Here is a 20,466-nt window from a genome sequence, read left to right on the forward strand (position 1 = left end):
GATTCCAAACCCTTTGGGGGGAAAAAGTGGGGTGTTTTTTGTAAATAAATATAAAGGATATAACAGTTATAAAAATGCTAGAAAAAACAACACTTTCTGGGGAATTTTCAAAGGAGTCACTATGCATGTAAATGTACCATACTATCGTAGCAATTTTCAAAAGTCTTTTATCTGCATTAAGTACACTTAATACAGGCAAAACCTATGGACAATTCAATGGCATATAGTGCGGTAATTTTCAAAAGTGCATTTACATGTGTAAAACTCACATTTAAGTGTGAAAATGCTTTTGAAATTCAGGCCCATTGTATGCAACACCACATTAAAAAAAAAAAATGGATGGCTGAGTCAACAATCAATTCTGTCCACATCTTTCAAAGGAAAGGAAGGGATATCAAAAGATCATCCATGCCCAACCTCTCCCTGCTTCAGCTCTGGTGCCTATGAATGAACAGAACAGTGTATTTCACTTTCTGTGCTTATCAAGGATTTCTAGCTCTTACAAAACTTTAGCCACTGCTATTAATTGCATCAGTAGCATGGGATCTTCTTGGTGTTTGGGTACTTGCCAGGTTCTTGTGGCCTGGTTTTTAGCCTCTTTTGGAAACAGGATGCTGGGCTTGATGGACCCTTGGTCTGACCCAGCATGGAAATTTCTTATGTTCTTAGGGACACTGTCTTATCAGTCTGTAAATATTGGTAAAGCAACAAAAAAACAAAAAAAAGTCACAGAAAATGTGCATAGAATTGCAAAACCATGTGCACTTATTGTTACTGCACCTAGTCTATTCTGCAGCTTATTTCACTTATGGGTAACAAAGAAGCCACTCTGACTGACCCATGAGATCTTAGGACTTTGCTCATCCTGGAAAATGGAATATACAAGGATTTTCATCCCAACCAATACCACAATAGCTCTAACACTTGACGGAACCATTCTGCCAGCTGCACTCAGGGTTGGCAACCAGCAGTCAACAGAAGGATAGTAAGTTTAAAAAAAAAAAAAAAAAAAACATGCAGGAAAATAATTTCTTGTCGGTAAAAAGGTCATGAGTGGCGAGACTCAGAGGGCTGCAATACTGGATGCATCAAGGGGGGAATCTCAGGCACAGCACAGCAAGTCCAGTTTGGCCCAAAGTAGCAATAAGAAAGCTACCATGTCAGTAAAAATGTAGCAGACTGTCAGTAAAGAAAAGAAAAATATTTTCATGAGTTGGCAGGTCCATATGCACTAAGCAATGTCGCCACAGTTAAACAAACAACACAAAACTCCAAATCAGGAGAGAATAAGAAAGGAACAGCGAACAAATGTACAAGATCAGCAGAGTCTCAACAGGCTACCCAGACCTAATGCTAAGAGGCAAAAACTGGCTTTTTTTTTCTTTGTTTTGTTACGTTTGGGCATGTCCAACCTAGAAAACCTATACCACTCAGTCGGGCAGCAGTATTTTAACATTAATCCTCTGGAGGTCCATTTTCAGTTACTAAGCAGCTCGGCTAGTTAGCCAGATAAACTTCTCCAGCTAATTTAGTCCATATATTCAGTAGCGCAGAATACATCCAGCTATCTTAAAGTTAACCAGATAGGTATATCCAGCTAATTTTAGGACAACCCAAGGTGCCAACCAGACTTAGCTTGATAAATTATCTGGCTGACTATCCGAGTTAGTCAGATAACTTATTCGGCTAAGTCAGCTTCTCCCTGGAATGTCCTCGCCCCGCCTGCCACTTAAGCCAACTAACTATTTACTCAGATAACAAGTTATCCGGCTAAGCAGTGGCCATTCAACCGGGCCACATATTCAGCCACCACTGCTTACTTGGATAAGTCCAAACTTATCCAGCTAAGAAACCCTCTTAATGTTTTATTTGGACTACCAAAAAAAAAAAAAAAAAAAAAAAATTAAAATTAAAGCCAGATCTCTTATTTAAAATGTACCTAAGGAACAGGTCTCTTCTTCTGTATGAAGACAATCAAATGTAAGATGTTAAAACTAACCAGGAGATTGCATCACCTGAACACGTGAAATGTCGTCAGATGATGGGACCATCACCTCATAAGAACATAAGAAATTGCCATGCTGGGTCAGACCAAGGGTTCATCAAGCCCAGCATCCTGTTTCCAACAGAGGCCAAACAAGGCCACAAGAACCTGGCAATTACCCAAATACTAAGAAGATCCCATGCTACCGATGTAATTAAATAGCAGTGGCTATTCCCTAAGTAAACTTGGATTAATAGCAGTTAATGGACTTCTCCTCCAAGAACTTATCCAAACCTTTTATGAACCCAGCTAAACTAACCACATCCTCTGGCAACAAATTCCACAGCTTAATTGTGCACTGAGTGAAAAAGAAATTTCTCCAATTAGTCTTAAATGTGCTACGTGCTAACTTCATGGAATGTCTCCTAGTCCTTCAATTATTCAAAAGTGTAAATAACCGAGTCACATCTACTCATTCAAGACCTCTCATGATCTTAAAGACCTCTATCATATCCTCCCTCAGCTGTCTCTTCTCCAAGCTGAACAGCCCTAACCTCTTCAGCCTTTCCTCATAGGGGAGCTGTTCCATCCCCTTTATCATTTTGGTTGCCCTTCTCTGTACCTTCTCCATCGCAACTATATCTTTTTTGAGATGCGGCGACCAGAATTGTACACAGTATTCAAGGTGCGGTCTCACCATGGAAGCGATACAGAGGCATTATGACATTTTCCATTTTATTCACCATTCCCTTTCTAATAATTCCCAACATTCTGTTTGCATTTTTGACTGCTGCAGCACACTGAGCCAACGATTTTAAAGTATTATCCACTATGATGCCCAGATCTTTTTCCTGGGTGGTAGCTCCTTATATGGAACCTAACATCATGTAACTACAGCAAGGGTTATTTTTCCCTATATGCAACACCTTGCACTTGTCCACATTAAATTTCATCTGCCATTTGGATGCCCAACCTTCCAGTCTTGCAAGGTCCTCCTGTAATGTATCACAATCCACTTGTGATTTAACTACTCAGAATAATTTCGTATCATCCACAAATTTGATAACCTCACTCGACGTATTCTTTTCCAGATCATTTATAAAAATATTGAAAAGCACCGGTCCAAGTACAGATCCCTGAGGCACTCCATTGTTTACCCCTTTTCCACTGAGAAAACTGACCATTTAATCCCACTCTGTTTCCTGTCTTTTAACCAGATTGTAATCCACGAAAGGACATCGCCTCTTATCCCATGACTTTTTTAGTTTTCTTAGAAACCTCTCATGAGGGACTTTGTCATAAACCTTCTGAAAATCCAAATACACTATATCTACTGGTTCACCTTTATCCACATGTTTATTAACCCCTTCAAAAAAATGAAGCAGATTTGTAGGCAAGACATCCCTTGGGTAAATCCATGTTGACTGTGTTCCATTAAACCATGTCTTTCTATATGCTCTACGATTTTGATCTTTAGAATAGTTTCCACTATTTTTCCCGACACTGAAGTCAGGCTCACTGGTCTATAGTTACCCAGATCACCCCTGGAGCCCTTTTTAAATATTGGGGTTACACTGGCCACCCTCCAGTCTTCAGGTACAATGGATGATTTTAATGATAGGTTACTAATTTTTACTAATAGGTCAGAAATTTATTTTTTGAGTTCCTTTAGTACCCTAAGATGCATACCATCCAGTCCAGGTGATTTGCTACTCTTTAGTTTGTCAATCTGGCCTACTACATCTACCCAGTTCACAGTGATTTGGTTTAGTTCGTCTGACTCATCACCCTTGAAAACCATCTCCGGAACTGGTATCTCCCCAACATCCTCATTAGTAACACAGAAGCAAAGAATTAATTTAGTCTTTCTGCAATGGCTTTATCTTCCCCAAGAGCCCCTTTATCACTGTCAAAGTCAAAAACGAAGGTCAAAAATATATTGCTCTCAGTACTGATTAGCTAACAACGTGGTCTTGTGGACTCATCTTATAGTCCAGGACAACCACCAAAATAAATTCAATTTAAGCTCTTTCATCTCCATATGTATATTTCTAAATCTGCAAGGTATAATACATCACAAAGTACAGCGCCTATGTTTACCTCAATTAATAGAGACCAGCCATTCAGATCAACTCCCTTAAACACATTTTGTACAGAGATGGTGTCGAGATGTAATACTGAATGTGAAGAGCAACATTTTGCTTTGTTTTTCTATTTCCTTTATGACAACGAAGCACAAGGAAAAAGTCAGGGTTTTTGCACCTGAGCCGGCCACCTACCTCACGACCAATCCAGTCTGCTATACCAGGCTTCTTCAGTCCAGCTCCAAAGGCTAATGCTGTGGAGCACGGGCTTGATCACGGATCATCTTACCAGCAGTGAAGCAGAAGCTTCAACAAGCCCAGAGACTCAAAGTACTCGGGCAATTCTGAGAGAGGTGGAACTGTCGGACTCTGTAGATGTGGTAGCATCAGTGCAGCGGTCGGTGTTCTTATGGGGGCAGCTCAGGCAGTTCTCTCCTCAGTCAAGGTTACAGGGCGAGATGGAAGACGTCTTCTGGAGGTCTCTGTGGCTGATGTGGATGGTAAAGGAGATACTGTATCCCTCCCAACCCTTGATGACCCTTGGGATAGTGCTGGGCACAGTTGACTCACCGGACATAAGGGGGGAAAAGAGCACGAGTACAACTGAGCCTCAGGTCGTTGCACTGCAGTTACTGTGATCTGATAATATTTCTCAAGAGTAGACTCATATTCAAATGATTAACAAAGTTTTAAGGTTTTCTGGGGAGCTGAAAGAGCAAGTCAAGCCACATGAACAAGCTTTGAGAGACAGCATGGGAACAGACTGGATCAAATGGATCTACTAGATATTCCGAACTGCAATGCTGAATCGTTAAGGATAATTATGGAATTCATAGAAGGCTGGAAGGAATGGAAAACCAGGGGAGACAATTTTCCTAAATCTCCATTGTCTCCTCCAGAAGATATGTTTAGGTTATTTACTTATTTATTTGATTTATATTCTGCCTTCCGGCACTTCACAGCAGAATACATTCAAGTACTGTAGGCATTACCCTATTCTCAGATGGCTCACAAACTAAGGGCCTGATTTAAAAAGACCAGATTTTAAAAACCCAGCGCACGTGAAAACCTGGAGATATGCACATGGCTGGACCACGCGCGTACTGGGGGGATTTTCAGACACGCATCTCCCAGTACGCGCAGAAGAATGGGTTTGGCAAAAAGGGGCGGGCCGGGACAGCACCATTAGGCATTGTCCCGCTGAAGTGCGCTCCAGCAGCCCGTGCGACCTGCTACTGCTCTGAAGAGCAGGTAAGTTCTAAAGCAAAAGACGTGCCTTCAAAATTTTTCTGAATTTTGTTAATACGTTTTCTCCTTTTAAATGCTGTGGCAATTGGTTCCCCAGAGTATTTATTTATTTTATTTATTTTTAACTTTTATATACCGACATTCCTGTATAAATTACAAATCACACCAGTTTACAATAAAACATAACTTCGCCTGTGAGCGTTACTGAGGGCCGGATTTTATAAATTAGCGCGATCGCGAACAAGAGTACGCGGGATTTTAATAGATACACGAGTAGCCGCGCGTATCCATTAAAATCCGGGGTCGGCGCGCGCAAGGCTGCCCAAAATCGGCAGCCTGCGCGCGCCGAGCCGCGCAGCCTGCCTCCGTTCCCTCCGAGGCTGCTCCAAAATCGGAGCGGCCTCGGAGGGAACTTTCTTTCCACCTCCCCCGCACCTTCCCTTCCCCTACCTAACCCACCCCCCCGGCCCTATCTAACCCCCCCCTACCTTTGTTGGCAAAGTTACGCCTGCTGGAAGCAGGCGTAACTTTGCGCGCGCGCCGGCCAGCTGCCCCGCTTCGTGTTCCGGTCCCGGGGGCTGGTCCGGAGGCCGCGGCCACGCCCCCGGAATGCCCCGTGCCGAAACCACGCCCACGGCGCCACCCCCTAAACGCCGCGTCACTCGCGGCACGCCCACGACACGCGCGTCCCAGGGCTTGTGCGTGCCGCCGAGCCTATGCAAAATAGGCTCGGCGCGCGCAGGGGGGGTTGGGGTAGGTTTTCGGGGGGTACGTGCGTAAATACTCAGACCCTGAATCAAACCTTCTTCTGAAGGTTTCAAAGAGCGATAAACACTGGAGTTTCGGTGTTATGGCCAGTTCTAAAGCCATACTGTTGAAAATCTAAATCATTGATGTTAACAGTTTTTCATTATGCTCCTCCTAAACTACTTGCAAATAATCTTTTACTGTTTTTTGAATTATTGCTTTCCAAAACCAACCTTAACATGATAATCCTTGGTGATTTTAACCTTCATATTGATATCTCCTTTTTTGCCATACTGTACTATGTTTCTTGACATTATGGATTCACTAGGGTGGTGTCAATCTCTCAACCAACTCACAATCTAGGACACACCCTGGACCTCGTTTTTTTCAATAAGTCCATTTCTCACTTTGCAATTTCGTCCACAACTGTTCCCTGGTCTGACCATTACTGGATTCAATTTTGTTTTCAACATATAGATAACATAACTACTGTTGCTCATGATTCCATTAATCTTTTCAAATGTAACAAGAATTGATTCAGATATATTCTCTTTTAACATTACTTCAGCCACATCAACTATGTCTTTTCATAACATATCAAATGCTGTCACTCAATGTCTCACAACTCTCAATAAACTAGCACTCTTAAACATTTGTCTTCTAAACGTTTCAAGTCCCAGCCATGGTTAACTTTGGAAGTTAAAACTACTCACCAAATCTTGAGAAAATTGGAACGTGCATGGCGCAAATACCCCGCTTCCACTCTGCCCAGGCTTTTAGAGCATCTCTTAAAAACTTCCATTTTAAAAGCTTAAAAAAAAAAATACTATTCAAATCTCATAGAGGTCGACTATGACCCCAAAACCTTATTCAATATTGTCAAATGCCTCACTAATCTCACTCCTTTGAATTTGCAAATTCCTAGCAATTTGTCTGCAGATTCCTCTCTCAAATTTTTCAATCTAAAAATTGAAAAACTAAGTAAATTTTGCAAATATTCCAAAATGGTATCTAAATAAAGCTGTCTCTACCATTCTTCCTCGGTCAGAATTTGGATTAAGTTTCATCACTAGAGATTTCTAATCACATTGCTAAATCTAACACTACTATGTGTCCACAAGTCATTTGCTCCACTGCTTTGTTTAAAGCTGCCAAAGACTCTTTAGTTCCTATTTTCACACATTTAATAAATCTATCACTGAAAGAAGGTGTTGTCCCGAACAAGTTAAAATTTGCAGGCCTCCGACCTCTTTTAAAAAAAGAATCTAATCTAATTACAGCCCAATTTCATCCCTGCCTTTCCTTTCAAAAATTCTTGAGTCCTCGGTTCTGTCTCAATTATCAGATCATATAGAGAAACATGAAATCCTTGACACTAATCAATTCAGCTTCCATAAGGCTCTCAATACTGAATATTTACTTCTTTCCCTTGTTGACACTATTAGAAGAGGCATTGACAATGGTTATCAATACATACCTCTCATTAGACATCTCGTCAGGTTTGACACTGTGGACCACAATATTTTATTGTTCTGCCTGCAAGAAAATTAGACTACCTGGTACAGTACTCAATTGGTTCCGTTCCTACCTCTCCAATCGCTCTCAACACGTAAAAATTGCCACTTCTTTCTCAGATATCTCTCAAATCAAAAATCAATATTCCTCAAGGCTCTGCACTTTCATCTTTGCTTTTTACATTTATCTAGCACCCATGTGCAAGATTCTCTCAAATTTGACTGATGCTTATAAACTCTATGCAGATGATATTCAATTTCTCATCCGTATTCGTCCATCCTGGAGTGACACTATTAACATTTGCTTTTCCTCAATAAAATCCTAGTTAGAACACAAATTATTGCTAAACATGCCAAAAAACAGAATTTCTAGCATTTTCCAGTCCTCACTCCCAAATATTGCAGACCACCATCTCCATTAATACCTTATCATTCACCATTAGAAAACAAATCAAAAAAGTTTAGGCTTTTTTTTTTTTTTCCAAGACAGCACTCTGTCCTTCAAACCACAAAGTATGTCATTAAACAGGGTTTTTTCAGACTTCAGTTAATTGCTGGCTTAGAAAAACTTCTTTCGGCTGAATTTCGTACTTACTCCAAGCTTCTATATTTCCGATTATCGACTACTGTAATGCGTCCGGACTCAGACGGCTTCGTCCCACATGCCTCACCTCAATATTCGCTTTCTCCACCAGCTTCAGGAAAATGGCGACCGCCACATCTGCTTGCCGCAGTCCCTGACATCCCCGGAATGGCTATGGCAAGGCATTCCGCCATGATTTATCAGAGGGCCTCCGAGGGTGCATGCACGCATTCTACCCACGTCTTTATTCAGACATTGGCGCGAACCTCGGGGGTGTCCCCCTCGAGTGATGTCACAACATCCGGGTATTTAGGTTGCCCATTTGTTGGCTGGCTTTGAGTTAGCAAGGATTGGATTCGTCCGATCTAAGCTGCTCTGCCACTTCTTGCTGCTGCTGGAAGCTCTCTCTACGCTCCGGGGTTCTACGAACTTGGATACCCACTCCTCGGGGGCCCTATGCTTCTTTCCAGGTGCCTATCCAGTATCCAGGTACTCACTCCTCGAGGGCCTGAGTTGTCTATCGTGGTGCCTGCTACTATTACTTCTACCTGCTGGGAACTCTACAATTACAGCTACAAGAGTGTGAGTAATCTAACATCTACAAGTCTGTCTCATCTACAGCTCCTCATTGGAAACCTGCATCGGAGCTCCCTATACCACCACTGTGGGACGGGTCTTCTCAGCCGAGGACCCAAGACTGCTGCAGGAATCTACTCACTACTGCCACCTCTGGTGAACTCTACAAGCTGTACAATAAAAACTCTGTGTTTGTGCATCTGAGTTTAGCCCGGTACTGCAGTTCCCCGTGGGGCTCCTCCCCATGGGAGTGGCCTTCATTGCAGCACCTAAGAAGCCACCAAACACCTCAAAACCATAACAGCTCTATACATTGGTCTTCCTGCCGCTATCCTACAACCTATTCAACTCCTAATCAACTCAGCTGCACGACTGCTGTCCGATGCAAAACGTTCAAGACCGTATTACACCAACTCTAATTCATCTACATTGGCTATCCATATCCAAACACATTAAATATAAACTGGGTACTATTGTATACAAACTTATGAATGACGATTCTTGTCTAAGGGCCAATTCCCTACTTAAATTCTATCAACTCACTCGCTCCCTACGATCACTACAACATCTTCTTCTGGAGGTCCCCTCGCCAAAAGCAGCACATTTCTATATTACACGTGAATGTTCCTTCTCCATTGCTAGGCCCATGTTCTGGAATTTGCTCCCTCTGGAAATACGAAAAAGTGTAACTGCGTTAAAAAGTTTAAATGTCTTCTTAAGACCTATTTGTTTAAATTTGCTTATTTTTAAGTTTTATCTTTCACTGCATATAACTTTATATGTTTCTTATTGTTAATTATTTTATGCATGTTTTATTGTTAACCACCTAGACCTTTTTGTGTTAGGCGGTCTATAAATTTAATAAATGTAAAACACATTCATCTAAAAATTCCTGATGCTGTTTCAAAACTACCTTTTCTAGAACTTTTGATATAAAAGGTGGGTTTCAGATTGGTCTATAATTTTTAAAATCATCTATTGACAGATGCTGGGTTGTTTTTTTAAATTGGTCTAATGTATCCAGTTTTTAGATCTACAGGAACATGACCCACCCCAATGAGAAATTCACCAATTTACAGATGTAAGAGGCAATCTCTTTCCTGAAACATTTTAACGATGCATTAGAACATTAATTTAGAGGACAGAAATTTGTTTTAAAATTTTCTATAATAGAGCAAATTTCATCAGGATTAACTTCTTCAAAGGCTTCCCATACTATAGGAACATCAGTTGACAATGATTGAGCAGAACGCGGAATCGCAGGCACTTCTAATTCGAATCACAGTAGACTGAACAGGAAGGGATGACATAAGGGAACCTATTTTACCAATAAAGAATTGTCAAATCCTTTTAAGTTTAAATCTTTTAGGACTTCAAGAGCTCATAAGAGAGTGGGGAGGTCAGAGCTACTTTAATCATGACGTTTGCTTAGCAACACGACTAACAAATTATTTTTTTGTTATAAAGATGTTGCTTTTCTCAGCCATAAGATATGAGTTTTCCCCTTGACGACTAGAGAAGAGATGTAAAGAAGTTTTAATGTTTAGTCAGCAAGTTACCTGCTGGTGGGGAGGGTGTCACTTTCTACTTTGATTTCCATGTAAATGTGTCATAAAGTAGGTAGCTAGAAGGTACATATTTTATGAACAGAGTCAGATGCTAAAGGTGAAGCAGGGAGTATGGTGGTTCATGTAGAGTCTGGTTTATTTTAATTTAGACATTTTATACACAGTCGTTCCATGTAAAAGATCACAACTGTTTAGAAAAGTAACATTCATAGTTATAAATCAACAAGTACAAGTAACGGAGGTACTTTTCATAAATAGGCATTGACATCTATTAATCAAATTGTTCCTATATATTTGACTCAAGGTTTACGACATGGTTAAGGAGTTAAAGTTAAAATAGATTAAAATAAATACAATAATAACGGATTTCACATTTTAGTTATTACATTATATCGATTCTTTCATTCTCTTCATGCTTCAGTTAGTATCTTTTGACCTTCTTGCTATTGTTTCTTTCTACAGTTGACCACCTAGACTCCCTTCCTGGTACGATCTTCAACACCAGTAGCTATAGTTTTCTTTTATATTAAAAAAAAAATCTATACACATGTGCTCCTATTTTTCTGTTTGGATCGCCTTTTTTGTTGCATGTCAAATGTAATCTTTAGTTTGATACGATTATTTTTTTTATTTTTGTTAGTGTTATGCTTTGAATGCTATGATGCCATTTGGATTTGTTTTTCTTATTTAAAGTTTGTATTTGAACAGTTTATTTGAATATTCATAAAGAAAATGTATATTAAAAAATAACATTGTGTACAGTAAGTTCACTGATCACCTCAGGAGCAGCAGCACGGAGAACAAGAGATGGCTAGAAAGACATAACAGGTCTGTTATAGTATCAGGGTATTCTGCCAAAGTAAGTAAAAATAGCGAACACCGAGCTGAAGCAATTTAGAAACATCGACAGAAGACCTACATACTCTTCCCCTTGTCTTCTCGGTGCATAGCTGAGGGTTTGTGAAAATTTCAGCTGCGTACGAAGGCAAGCTGCAAGAACCACCTGGCACTCGGAAAATATCATCTGTCCACACAGACATCAGAGCAGCAGCAGGCAATAAGGGAATCTGATATCCAAAAGTACCAGGAGAGCAAACATTTTCTCCCTTCAATATGTAAACGGATTACTTAGATTACACCTGCGTATAAAAGTGTTCTTCCATACGGAATTACTAATATACAGTATTAATGACTTTAGGTGTAGCATTTCTTGTACAAGGATACCTATACAGTGGACCCACGACTGAGAAAATCTTGGCAACCAGCCTCTTGTCAGTAGAACGTTTTTCAACGTTAAGTTCTTTACTGATACAGGGATACAGTCAGATTGTATTATAAACCAGAAACACCTTGACTGGCCAATCTAGATAAATAACACCGTGAATATTGTGCACAAATAAGAAAGTGAGGGCGGGCAGATATATAATCATTTGCAAAAGTTCACGCACAATGGGTCCTTTTCAATCAGGCGTCTTCCCTTCTTTAAGGCAAAAAGCTCTTCTGAAAAGGAGGTCCCTTTCTTTTCACAAAGAATGAGGGAGATTCCCAATTTGCAGTGTGGAGTTTTAGAAAGGTTTCCCTGTCTCTCACTCACAAGGAAGTCAGTGGCCTTTCCAAGACAGCATGAGCCATACCTGTGTGTGTGTTTGATACCAATTTTACAGTTCCAGCACGAAAACAAAAGGTTTAAAAATCAAACCCTTTCAGCTTTCTTAGACGCGCTAATTTAACACATTTCTAGCCTGCTTTTCTAGAAAACTAGCCAAAGGGGACTACAACAGCAAACAAATAAGGGCAATATAATAATATACAGCAATAAAAAATAATCTGATGGGGGCTATCCTTATAAACCATGAACCAATCACACGGCAAAACCCTTCCCAAAGTTTTCAACCCAAGGTAAACCACAACACTGCTCTGCTCACATGGCATTTCAGAATCTCAGTATTACACACCCATGACAAAACTAATTCTATCAAAAAATACAGAGAGCAGATGAAAAAAAAAAAAACACATTTACCTTAAATGCTTTTACAAAGATGGTTTGACACTAAAAAGAATTCTATGCCATATACATACTAAGATCTATAAGCGTATATCATCATAATTATTGCTTAAAGTAATTACTGATTGATAGAACAGAGACAAAACAGGAAGCTTAATCACTCTAGGAGTTTGTTTCTGAGAAAAACATTTAACAGTAGTTTAACCTCCGGCCGCACCCAGGCTATACCACATACTATAGGAAGGCAGCAAGTTTCGCCTTTCAGTGGCATCTGGCATGGGTTGGTGGGATAAGCAGTTCCAGAGATGCAACTGCTTTAAAAATCTCATTAGCTTTACAACCTGCATTTAAAGAGTTAACAGAGAGAGAGAGAGAGTGAAAGGTAAGGGGAATTTTCAGATATTATTGACAAGTGGGTGGGAGAGAAAATAACTAAAGGAAGGAAAAAAAAATAAGAAAGAGGGCTGGAAGCGTAAGGCAACCTTAAGGAAATGAAGCACCGCAGGAATGCATCTCAATATACAACTGTCAAAGGTCAACATTTATGTTTCAGAGCAAGAGAAATCTAAATAAACTCCGACTTTCCAAACAAACTTAGAATGGTAACAAGCCATAACCAAATGAAAGTTATATCCGTAGCTCCAAGTGAGCAGCTACACAGACAATGCTCTTGTCCTTGGACTTAGGAGCTAGACTACTTTTTTTTTTTTTTTTTTTTGCTGGACATGTACAAACCGCAGCAGCTTCAAGGTCAAGCTGGTGACCTTCCAAGCTCAACCAAGAAGTAGCGGCATAATGCTCGCACTCTTCAGAACAAATCGCAGTGGTCTGCCGAAAGTCACGAGACCTGTCCCGAAATACCAAGCACCGTGAAAGTTCACGGTGAAGATAGATAGGTAGAGAGGGTAAGGAGGATTGGTAAAAATCCAAACAGATTACAAGCAGAGGTGAAAGTGATACAAATCTACTTTCACACACAGTGAACCATGGCCACCTCGGATTTCATGGAACAAGGTTGCTGAAGAAAATGTTGCAAACAATAAAAAAAAAAAAAAAAAGTCCAACATGAAATTTAGAACTATGCATTAAACATAAAACTTGTTACAAAAGACAGAGTGCTTTAGGGAAAAAATACATGAAGGTAACCGTGTACAAAAATGTCTTTTTTTTGTCAGTATAGTGTTAAGAAATCTTTTAAAGAGCTACAGAGCCCCCTAGTGACAATGAAATTATTAGCAGCAGGCTGCTCACTGAAAGTGCCTGCATGCCCTCTGGCATACAGCAGCTGACTCAATAGTCCACTATGCTGACCTGCTCATCTTTGCCCTTATAGCCCAATTGTAAAGGGAAAGCTGGAGATCCAGAGGGGAAGCCTATGGTACTGCAACAGGGAGTAAATTGGGCAGGCCATGTGGGCCTTACTGCCCTTATATTCTCGGATATAAATGTTCTTAAGGATAAAAAATAAATAAAAATTAATTCCTCTCCACAGACACAAGAAGTTTTCCCGTAAGGAACCATTTTAACTAGGGCGAGGAGCAGGACGAGGTTAAGAGTGTTGCCAGGGAAGCAAAAAAGTGAGCTCCCAATACTATGGTTACAGAAGAACTTGCCACCCCCACCCCGGGTATATTATTAGAATGACTGGAAAAAAGGGCTGTGGCCTAGTCGGGTTGTTAGGATGTCCTCAGCAAGCATGCATGAGATGCATTTATACGTAACGGAGGCAATGCATGCAGGTGCAACTCATAGGATTTTGGGAGTGGGTATCTTCAAGGTACTGATATATTAGACCACAGGTGCCTGGCCCTGCTCTAATATATCAGTCACATAAGCTTTAGATAATTTGATCCACTCTATGGAGACTGGACCCAAACTATCACATAATTCTCCTCAGCTGCTGGACCTGATGAATTCTGCCCCCGCTGACATCACTGCAGGTCGACATTAAGAGGCAGCGAGAGTGAATTAAAAGTGAATTTGGGCCTAGCTATGCTGATCCTTGCCATGAAGTTGAAGATTCAGCTGAGTGGACTTTAGCGGGAGGAAAAAATTAGTTTTGAAATGTGTTTTGGGTTTTACTTAGTAAGGAGATAAGAGGGTGGGTTAGCTAATTGGCTGAGAGGTTGTAAGCAGCAAGGTAATGACTGTTCAGCTACTTGATGAGAGGGGGCGCGTTGATCAGATTATATGGTAGTTTTTTTAATATTGTGTTACATTCTATTGTGCCTTATTAACGCACAATTTTAGAAATATATTGATTTATATTATGTATGGATTTTATTATAGACTGATTTGCATTATGTATTTGTAATGCATGATATTTGATTATGTATATAATCATGTATCTAGTATCTGATTATGTGCTTTAATTTGCTGAAACTGCACTGTACGGTCCCTTTGATGGACCAGAAAGGCAGGATATAAACCTTGGATTGGATTACATAAATAAATATATTCCACTCTAGTGTTAAATATTGGTGTAGGAGGCGGCATTTCAGCATGCTACAGTCAGCTTTTAAGTCAATTTAGTTGAAGCACTGGTTGAAAAGGTATAATGTTAAATTATTTCACTTTGCCATACCCATACTTGTATTCAGAGCAGTAATGGGCAGGCATGAGACACCCGGTAAGAAACACACAGGCGGTGAAAGCTTGTGTGGGATAAAACTTTGCTCTCAAGGTTTCAGATTTTGCTGGGAAGCTGTTGAATGGACATTGGTAAGAGCATGAGGACTCCATGACAACATTATTGCACACAAATTTCAAGTTTGCACACAGGATTAAGTCTGTGCAGAATGGAAACAAATGCCCAGCCCTCCTTCCCCAGAGCAAGATTCCTTTTCCTCACCACATGGCAAAAACGGACACGGGACAACACTGTTCCCAGACATTCGGCCATCTCTGTGACTCAGGAATTTTGCCACACAGAAGCCGAGAAGCATGGTCCACATTTGGATAAGTTCTCAAGTCCTGAAAAAACAACTTTTGGCTCTACTAATTAAAAAAAAGAAAGCTGAAAGTGGAAGAGGAAAGAAAATGAAGAGCCATTATTTCCTTGCAGGTTTCCTATTACTCAGCAGCTGTTTCCACTAGCCATTCTGGTGGCGTGAGAGCAAAGCACGGTAAGCTTGGAGAGGCTGCCTCAATTCCACTCACCGCCCCCTCTGCATACAACATCAAGTAAGTTCCTTAACATCAGACTTCCAGCTCTCCAGGGAACGCTCAATTACCTTGCACAACGCTGTGTTTTCTCCTACCGCAAGAAAGCGCGAGACACTTAGGGACTAGGTTATCAACCTGCTGCCGTGCCAAACATCCGGCAAAAAAAAATGCATTTTCAAAGCCTTCCATTTTTCTTGGCTTGAGTTACCAAATTAAAAAAAACATGCAGACAAATACTAAAAAAAAAAAAAAAAGTTCTCATTTTCAAATTAGAGGTAGGCATACAAGAAATATTAAGAATTGAATCCCAGTACTTAAGGACCTACCTATTCCGGAATTGGCTCCAGTCACTATGACTACTTTGCCAGTAAGATCGCAGCCTTGGAGTATGTCTATCGCTGTCGTGTTCCCATCATATTTCTGTCTGGTACTAGGCTTTGAGGGGTTGTCATCGACTGTAAACGCAAGCCTGGGGTCCAGGTATGTGGTCCTTTTATTTAAGTGGCTATTTAGAAAAAAAAAAAATGAAATCAACCACTTGAACTGTTATTAATTTTATCAAGATGAAGATAAACAGAAAAATTTAGCAATATATTAATTCATACCCCTATTTTGCTTTCTCTGAGGACTGAGTTTGATTTGCATACATGAAAATAGACACATAGTCTAATCTCCAGGTACTGCAATATCGTTAGAGTGGTACACATTAAAAAAATATATAAATAAGCAAACAAGTACAAGTGCTCTCTCAAACCTAAATCAAAGCTATGAGATAAAACTAAAGAAAACAGCTGAACATTTCTTAAAATTAAAAAACATTTGCCTCTATATTTTATGAAGGGTTATATTATTTTGGGTGTAGCACTATTGATTTTCGTTTGGTTTATTGTGATTACTTTGCCTCTCATATTTTGTACTGTAATGTCTGACAGTCAAAAAGACCAGATTCCCAATTTTTAATGAAGAATGAATTCTGGAAGTCCTGCAGGAGGCAATTTGCACTAAAGCTGCCTAGCAGCAAATTACACAGGTACTTTTGTACCCAAGTCAATGCTGGCAAATTTTCAAAAAACAGTAACTATCCTATGATTAAGTTAATCCATTAAAAAAGGTATCCCCTAATATGATTTTTCTTTGTTAATAACTACAGAAAATCTGTTAATGAGACTTGTTCTGCTGTGTGATGACTTTTCTTAAGAAAAAGAAAAAAATATATATATATATACACACTTTCCTTCATTCTAGGAGGACATGGCTACAAATGCTAAGGGAATCCAGTTCATGTACATTCAGCTTCCTCTAGTGGGAGGTGGAAAGAACTGCAGCTGAGCAAAGACAAGCCTTTTGGGCTTGTTCAGTACAGCTGGGATGCTCTCCTCATAGACCAGGGGTTCCCAACGCTTCAGGGAACACAGACCCCTTTTCAGCTTCTAAAGGTTTCACGGACCCCCATACACGTCTCTCTAACGTTTACACATGCCAGATGCATTCCAGAATCTTTTATAATGCACACAACTTTGATCTAAACTGAATATGTAGGGAGGGCAATTTCCAAAGCTATTTAAAAATTGCCCTCATAATTGAAGGTTGAGGCCTTAGCGTCTTCCAAACCAGCTGTAATGGAGAAAAGGAAGAGGGTTCAAAAAAAAAAAAAAAAAAAAAAATTCCAGGTTGGCAACTTGATATGGCCTGCGCAGTTTCCTTCTGAAAATTCGAGCTACGGGGGGAAAACCAGTACTTTTGTGCTTTCATAATTTGCACCTGTTTTGAAGCAGCTACAAAGTATGTGTGAAAATATGCACAAGGATTTCAAAATTAAACCTCTGCATGTACTTTCCCTCCCCAGCCTAGCCATCTCCTTTCCCACTCCACCCCCACAGGTAAAAAGTATAATGCAGGGACTTTTACCTTCACTGGTGGGGAACAGTTATTTCCAAAACGGCCTTTTTACCTAGGTTAACAGATGTTTATCCACATAAAATGTTTTGAAATGTATCCTCTCTGAAACGACCCCCTTTTTAGACTGGTTTTCTTGTATGATTCTTACTAGCATATACAGAAAATGATAGTCAAAATAAAAACAATAGCCTGCTTTTCAATGGGAAGAAGGCAAATGAGATCTCCATGTTTGTCTGTGTATCCCCTAAATAACTTGTGTGTTTAATGTCATATCCACACCTGGCTATTTTCTCATCCTTCCTCCTCCTTGATCCCTGGCAGTCATCCTTCTCTTCTTCCCTCCTGGACCATGGTGGTCCTCTATCCCTCTGTCCAATATGGTTCCTGGGGGTCCTCTCCTTCTCTCCCATCAGGCCCAGTCCCATCCTTTCTCCCTTTGAGTCATTCTGCTACTCTCTCTAATTCAAGCCAGTGTCTACTCTCTCTGTCAGGCCCCGAAGTTATGGCCCTGAAAACTTCACTCCACATTGCTGCAGACCACGGAGAAAGAGGGGCTGCTTGTACCCATTCGAAGCCTCAAACTGCACTCCAGGAAGTTAGCAAGTAGCTCATTTAAAACAAATCAGAGAAAATCCTTTCACTTTATGCATAATTAAGCTCTGGAATTCATTGCCAGAGAATGTGGCTACAGCAGTTAGTGTAACTTGGTTTAAAAAAGGTTTGGATAAGTTCCTAGAGAAGTCCATAAACTATTTTTAATCAATAAGGAATAGTAGTTGGAATCTATTTAATGTTTGGGTAATTGCCAGGTACTTGTGACTTGGATTGGCAACTGTTGGAAACAGGATACTGGGCTTGATGGACCCTTGGTCTGACCCAGTGTGGCATTTCTTATGTATAAGAAAATAACCAGTACATCCACTCTCAATACAATATGGTGAAAAATTAATTTTAAAAAGGCAAACCTATGCCATTGCTTTAGCCATATCCTGACTTCAAATTCTCATTGGTCTGCTATCTCTTCTTCCTTTACCCCACCAAGAGTTATAAAAATACAGTCACATACTCGACAAAGTAAAGGTGTCCATTTTCATCTGTTTCTTGCTCCCATCCATATGGCAGATCTAGTGAAGAAGAAATGTGACATGTTTATAGGAAGCATTGGGAAAGAAATAGCCAATAAGAAAAAGGGAGGCAATATTGCCTCTGTTTAATTCCCTGGTTAAGACTCCATTTGGGATACTGTGTGCAATTCTGCAGCCCACACCTCCAAAAAGATATAAACCAGACAGAGCTGGGCCAGGATAGCTATTAAGAGAGTCAACGGTTTTTGTTATAGATTTAAGATCTTTTGGTCAGGCATGCTCCACACAAGAGTTAACGCATTAGAAAGTAGCCTTATTAGATGAGGAGGAGGATATCAGGTTTTGTCAGTATTTATTAAAATGCTGGCTTTGAAAATTGTTTAATGGATGATTTTTATGTATTTTGATTACATTTTAAAACTGTAATCCACACTGAACTTACATTATGGAAATTGCAAAATATAAGCCTGTTAAATAAATAAAAACTTTGAACAACCACACAGGCATTTAACATAGAACCAGAAGAAATCAAGGTAGATAAAGACTATATGGCCCATCCAATATACCCACTCTCAATACAGAATGGGAGCACAGACAGACATTATGATTTAAACATGTATACCCTACAGGAAAGGCAATTCAAGGAAAATTGGTTCTTACCTGCTAATTTTCATTCCTGTAGTACCACGGATCAATCCAGACAGCTAGGTTTTGCCTCCCCTCCAGCAGATGGAGACAGACGTTTTGACTGATGCTGCCAGTTAAGTTGAGGTGCCACCTGCAGTATTGAACGGTACCCAAGCCACATGAACAGGAAAAAAAACCACACTATGTACAATTTCTCCCCAAACGAGCAGAGGGAAGAAGAAAACCTTGTAGAACTCTTGCCCGCACAACAGACCTGCATGGGACCAGAACCTGAAACCAAATCACTGATCGAGCCGGACTTTCCAATTCTCCAATCCCCGTATCCTAACATGGGCGGGGTCTGGACTGATCCGTGGTACTACAGTAACGAAAATTAGCAGGTAAGAACCAATTTTCCTTTCCCTGTATGTACCCGGATCAGGCCAGACAGCTGGGATCTACCAAAGCTTCCTTAGAGTCCCGCTCGAAGCACACTGTCGCCTAACAACCCCCATGAGGCTGAAGAGATTTCAAAACTCCAAGGTCTTCCCTACTCTTCTTTAGTTTCCTTGATATTTTTTTTTTTAACTCAGACTGTAGGGATTTGCATCTCCACCATCTGCTGGAGACAGAAAAATACTGGCAGACTGCAGGTGGCATATCAACTTAACTGGCAGCGGCAGTCAAAAACTTCTCTCCATCTGCTGGAGTGGAGGCAAAACCCAGCTGTCTGGACTGATCCGGGTACATACAGGGAAGAGGAGATATGCGAGAGACATTTAAACACCTCCAAGGTATCAATGCAAAAGAGGCAGGCCTCTTTCAATGGAAAGAAGGTTCTGGAACAAGGACTCATGGGATGAAGATGAAAGTGGGTAGACTCTGAAGTCATCCAAGGAAACATTACTTTACCAAAAGGGCAGTGGATGCATGAAACCACCTCCCGATGGAGGTTGATGGAGACAAGAACAGTATTTGAATTCATGGGATAACTACAGAGGATCTCTGAGGAAAGGACCATAAAGCTGAGCAGGAGATGTGGTTGGATAGAGTGGGTGGGCCGTATGCTCTTTCTCTGCCATGAAGTTCTAGGATTCTATGTTAAATGCCTGCCTGTGTGGTTGTTCAAAGTGTATACCTTCAAAGTCAACATTATAATAAATACTGACCAACACCTGTTATCCTCCTCTTTTAATGCGGCTGCTTTCTAATGCATTAACCCTTGCCTGGAGCACTCCTGGGCAAAAGAACACAGCTAAGAAACATATTACTGCAGAACCTATATAGATATGAAACTTATTCACAAAAGATTTCTCCAAAAGGCACAGCATGGACACTTGCACTAAACAGGGACTGTGGGCCTAACTTACTAAATGGTTTT

At 40.4% G+C, this 20,466-nt stretch overlaps 1 protein-coding gene across 1 annotated transcript in view; it reads right to left on the bottom strand.

Annotated features, from left to right (window-relative positions):
* Positions 1-20,466, bottom strand: part of WWOX (WW domain containing oxidoreductase) — a 1,431,301-nt gene that overhangs the window by 1,391,847 nt on the left and 18,988 nt on the right. Inside the window, exons 3-4 of the mRNA XM_029608165.1 lie at positions 18,440-18,497; positions 15,801-15,979 (exon numbers count right to left, since the gene is read on the bottom strand). Coding sequence (XP_029464025.1) covers positions 15,801-15,979; positions 18,440-18,497 — 237 coding nt within the window. The remainder of the gene's footprint in view (positions 1-15,800; positions 15,980-18,439; positions 18,498-20,466) is intronic.

This window comes from Rhinatrema bivittatum, chromosome 7 (genome assembly GCF_901001135.1).
Source record: "Rhinatrema bivittatum chromosome 7, aRhiBiv1.1, whole genome shotgun sequence".
NCBI lineage: Eukaryota > Metazoa > Chordata > Amphibia > Gymnophiona > Rhinatrematidae > Rhinatrema > Rhinatrema bivittatum.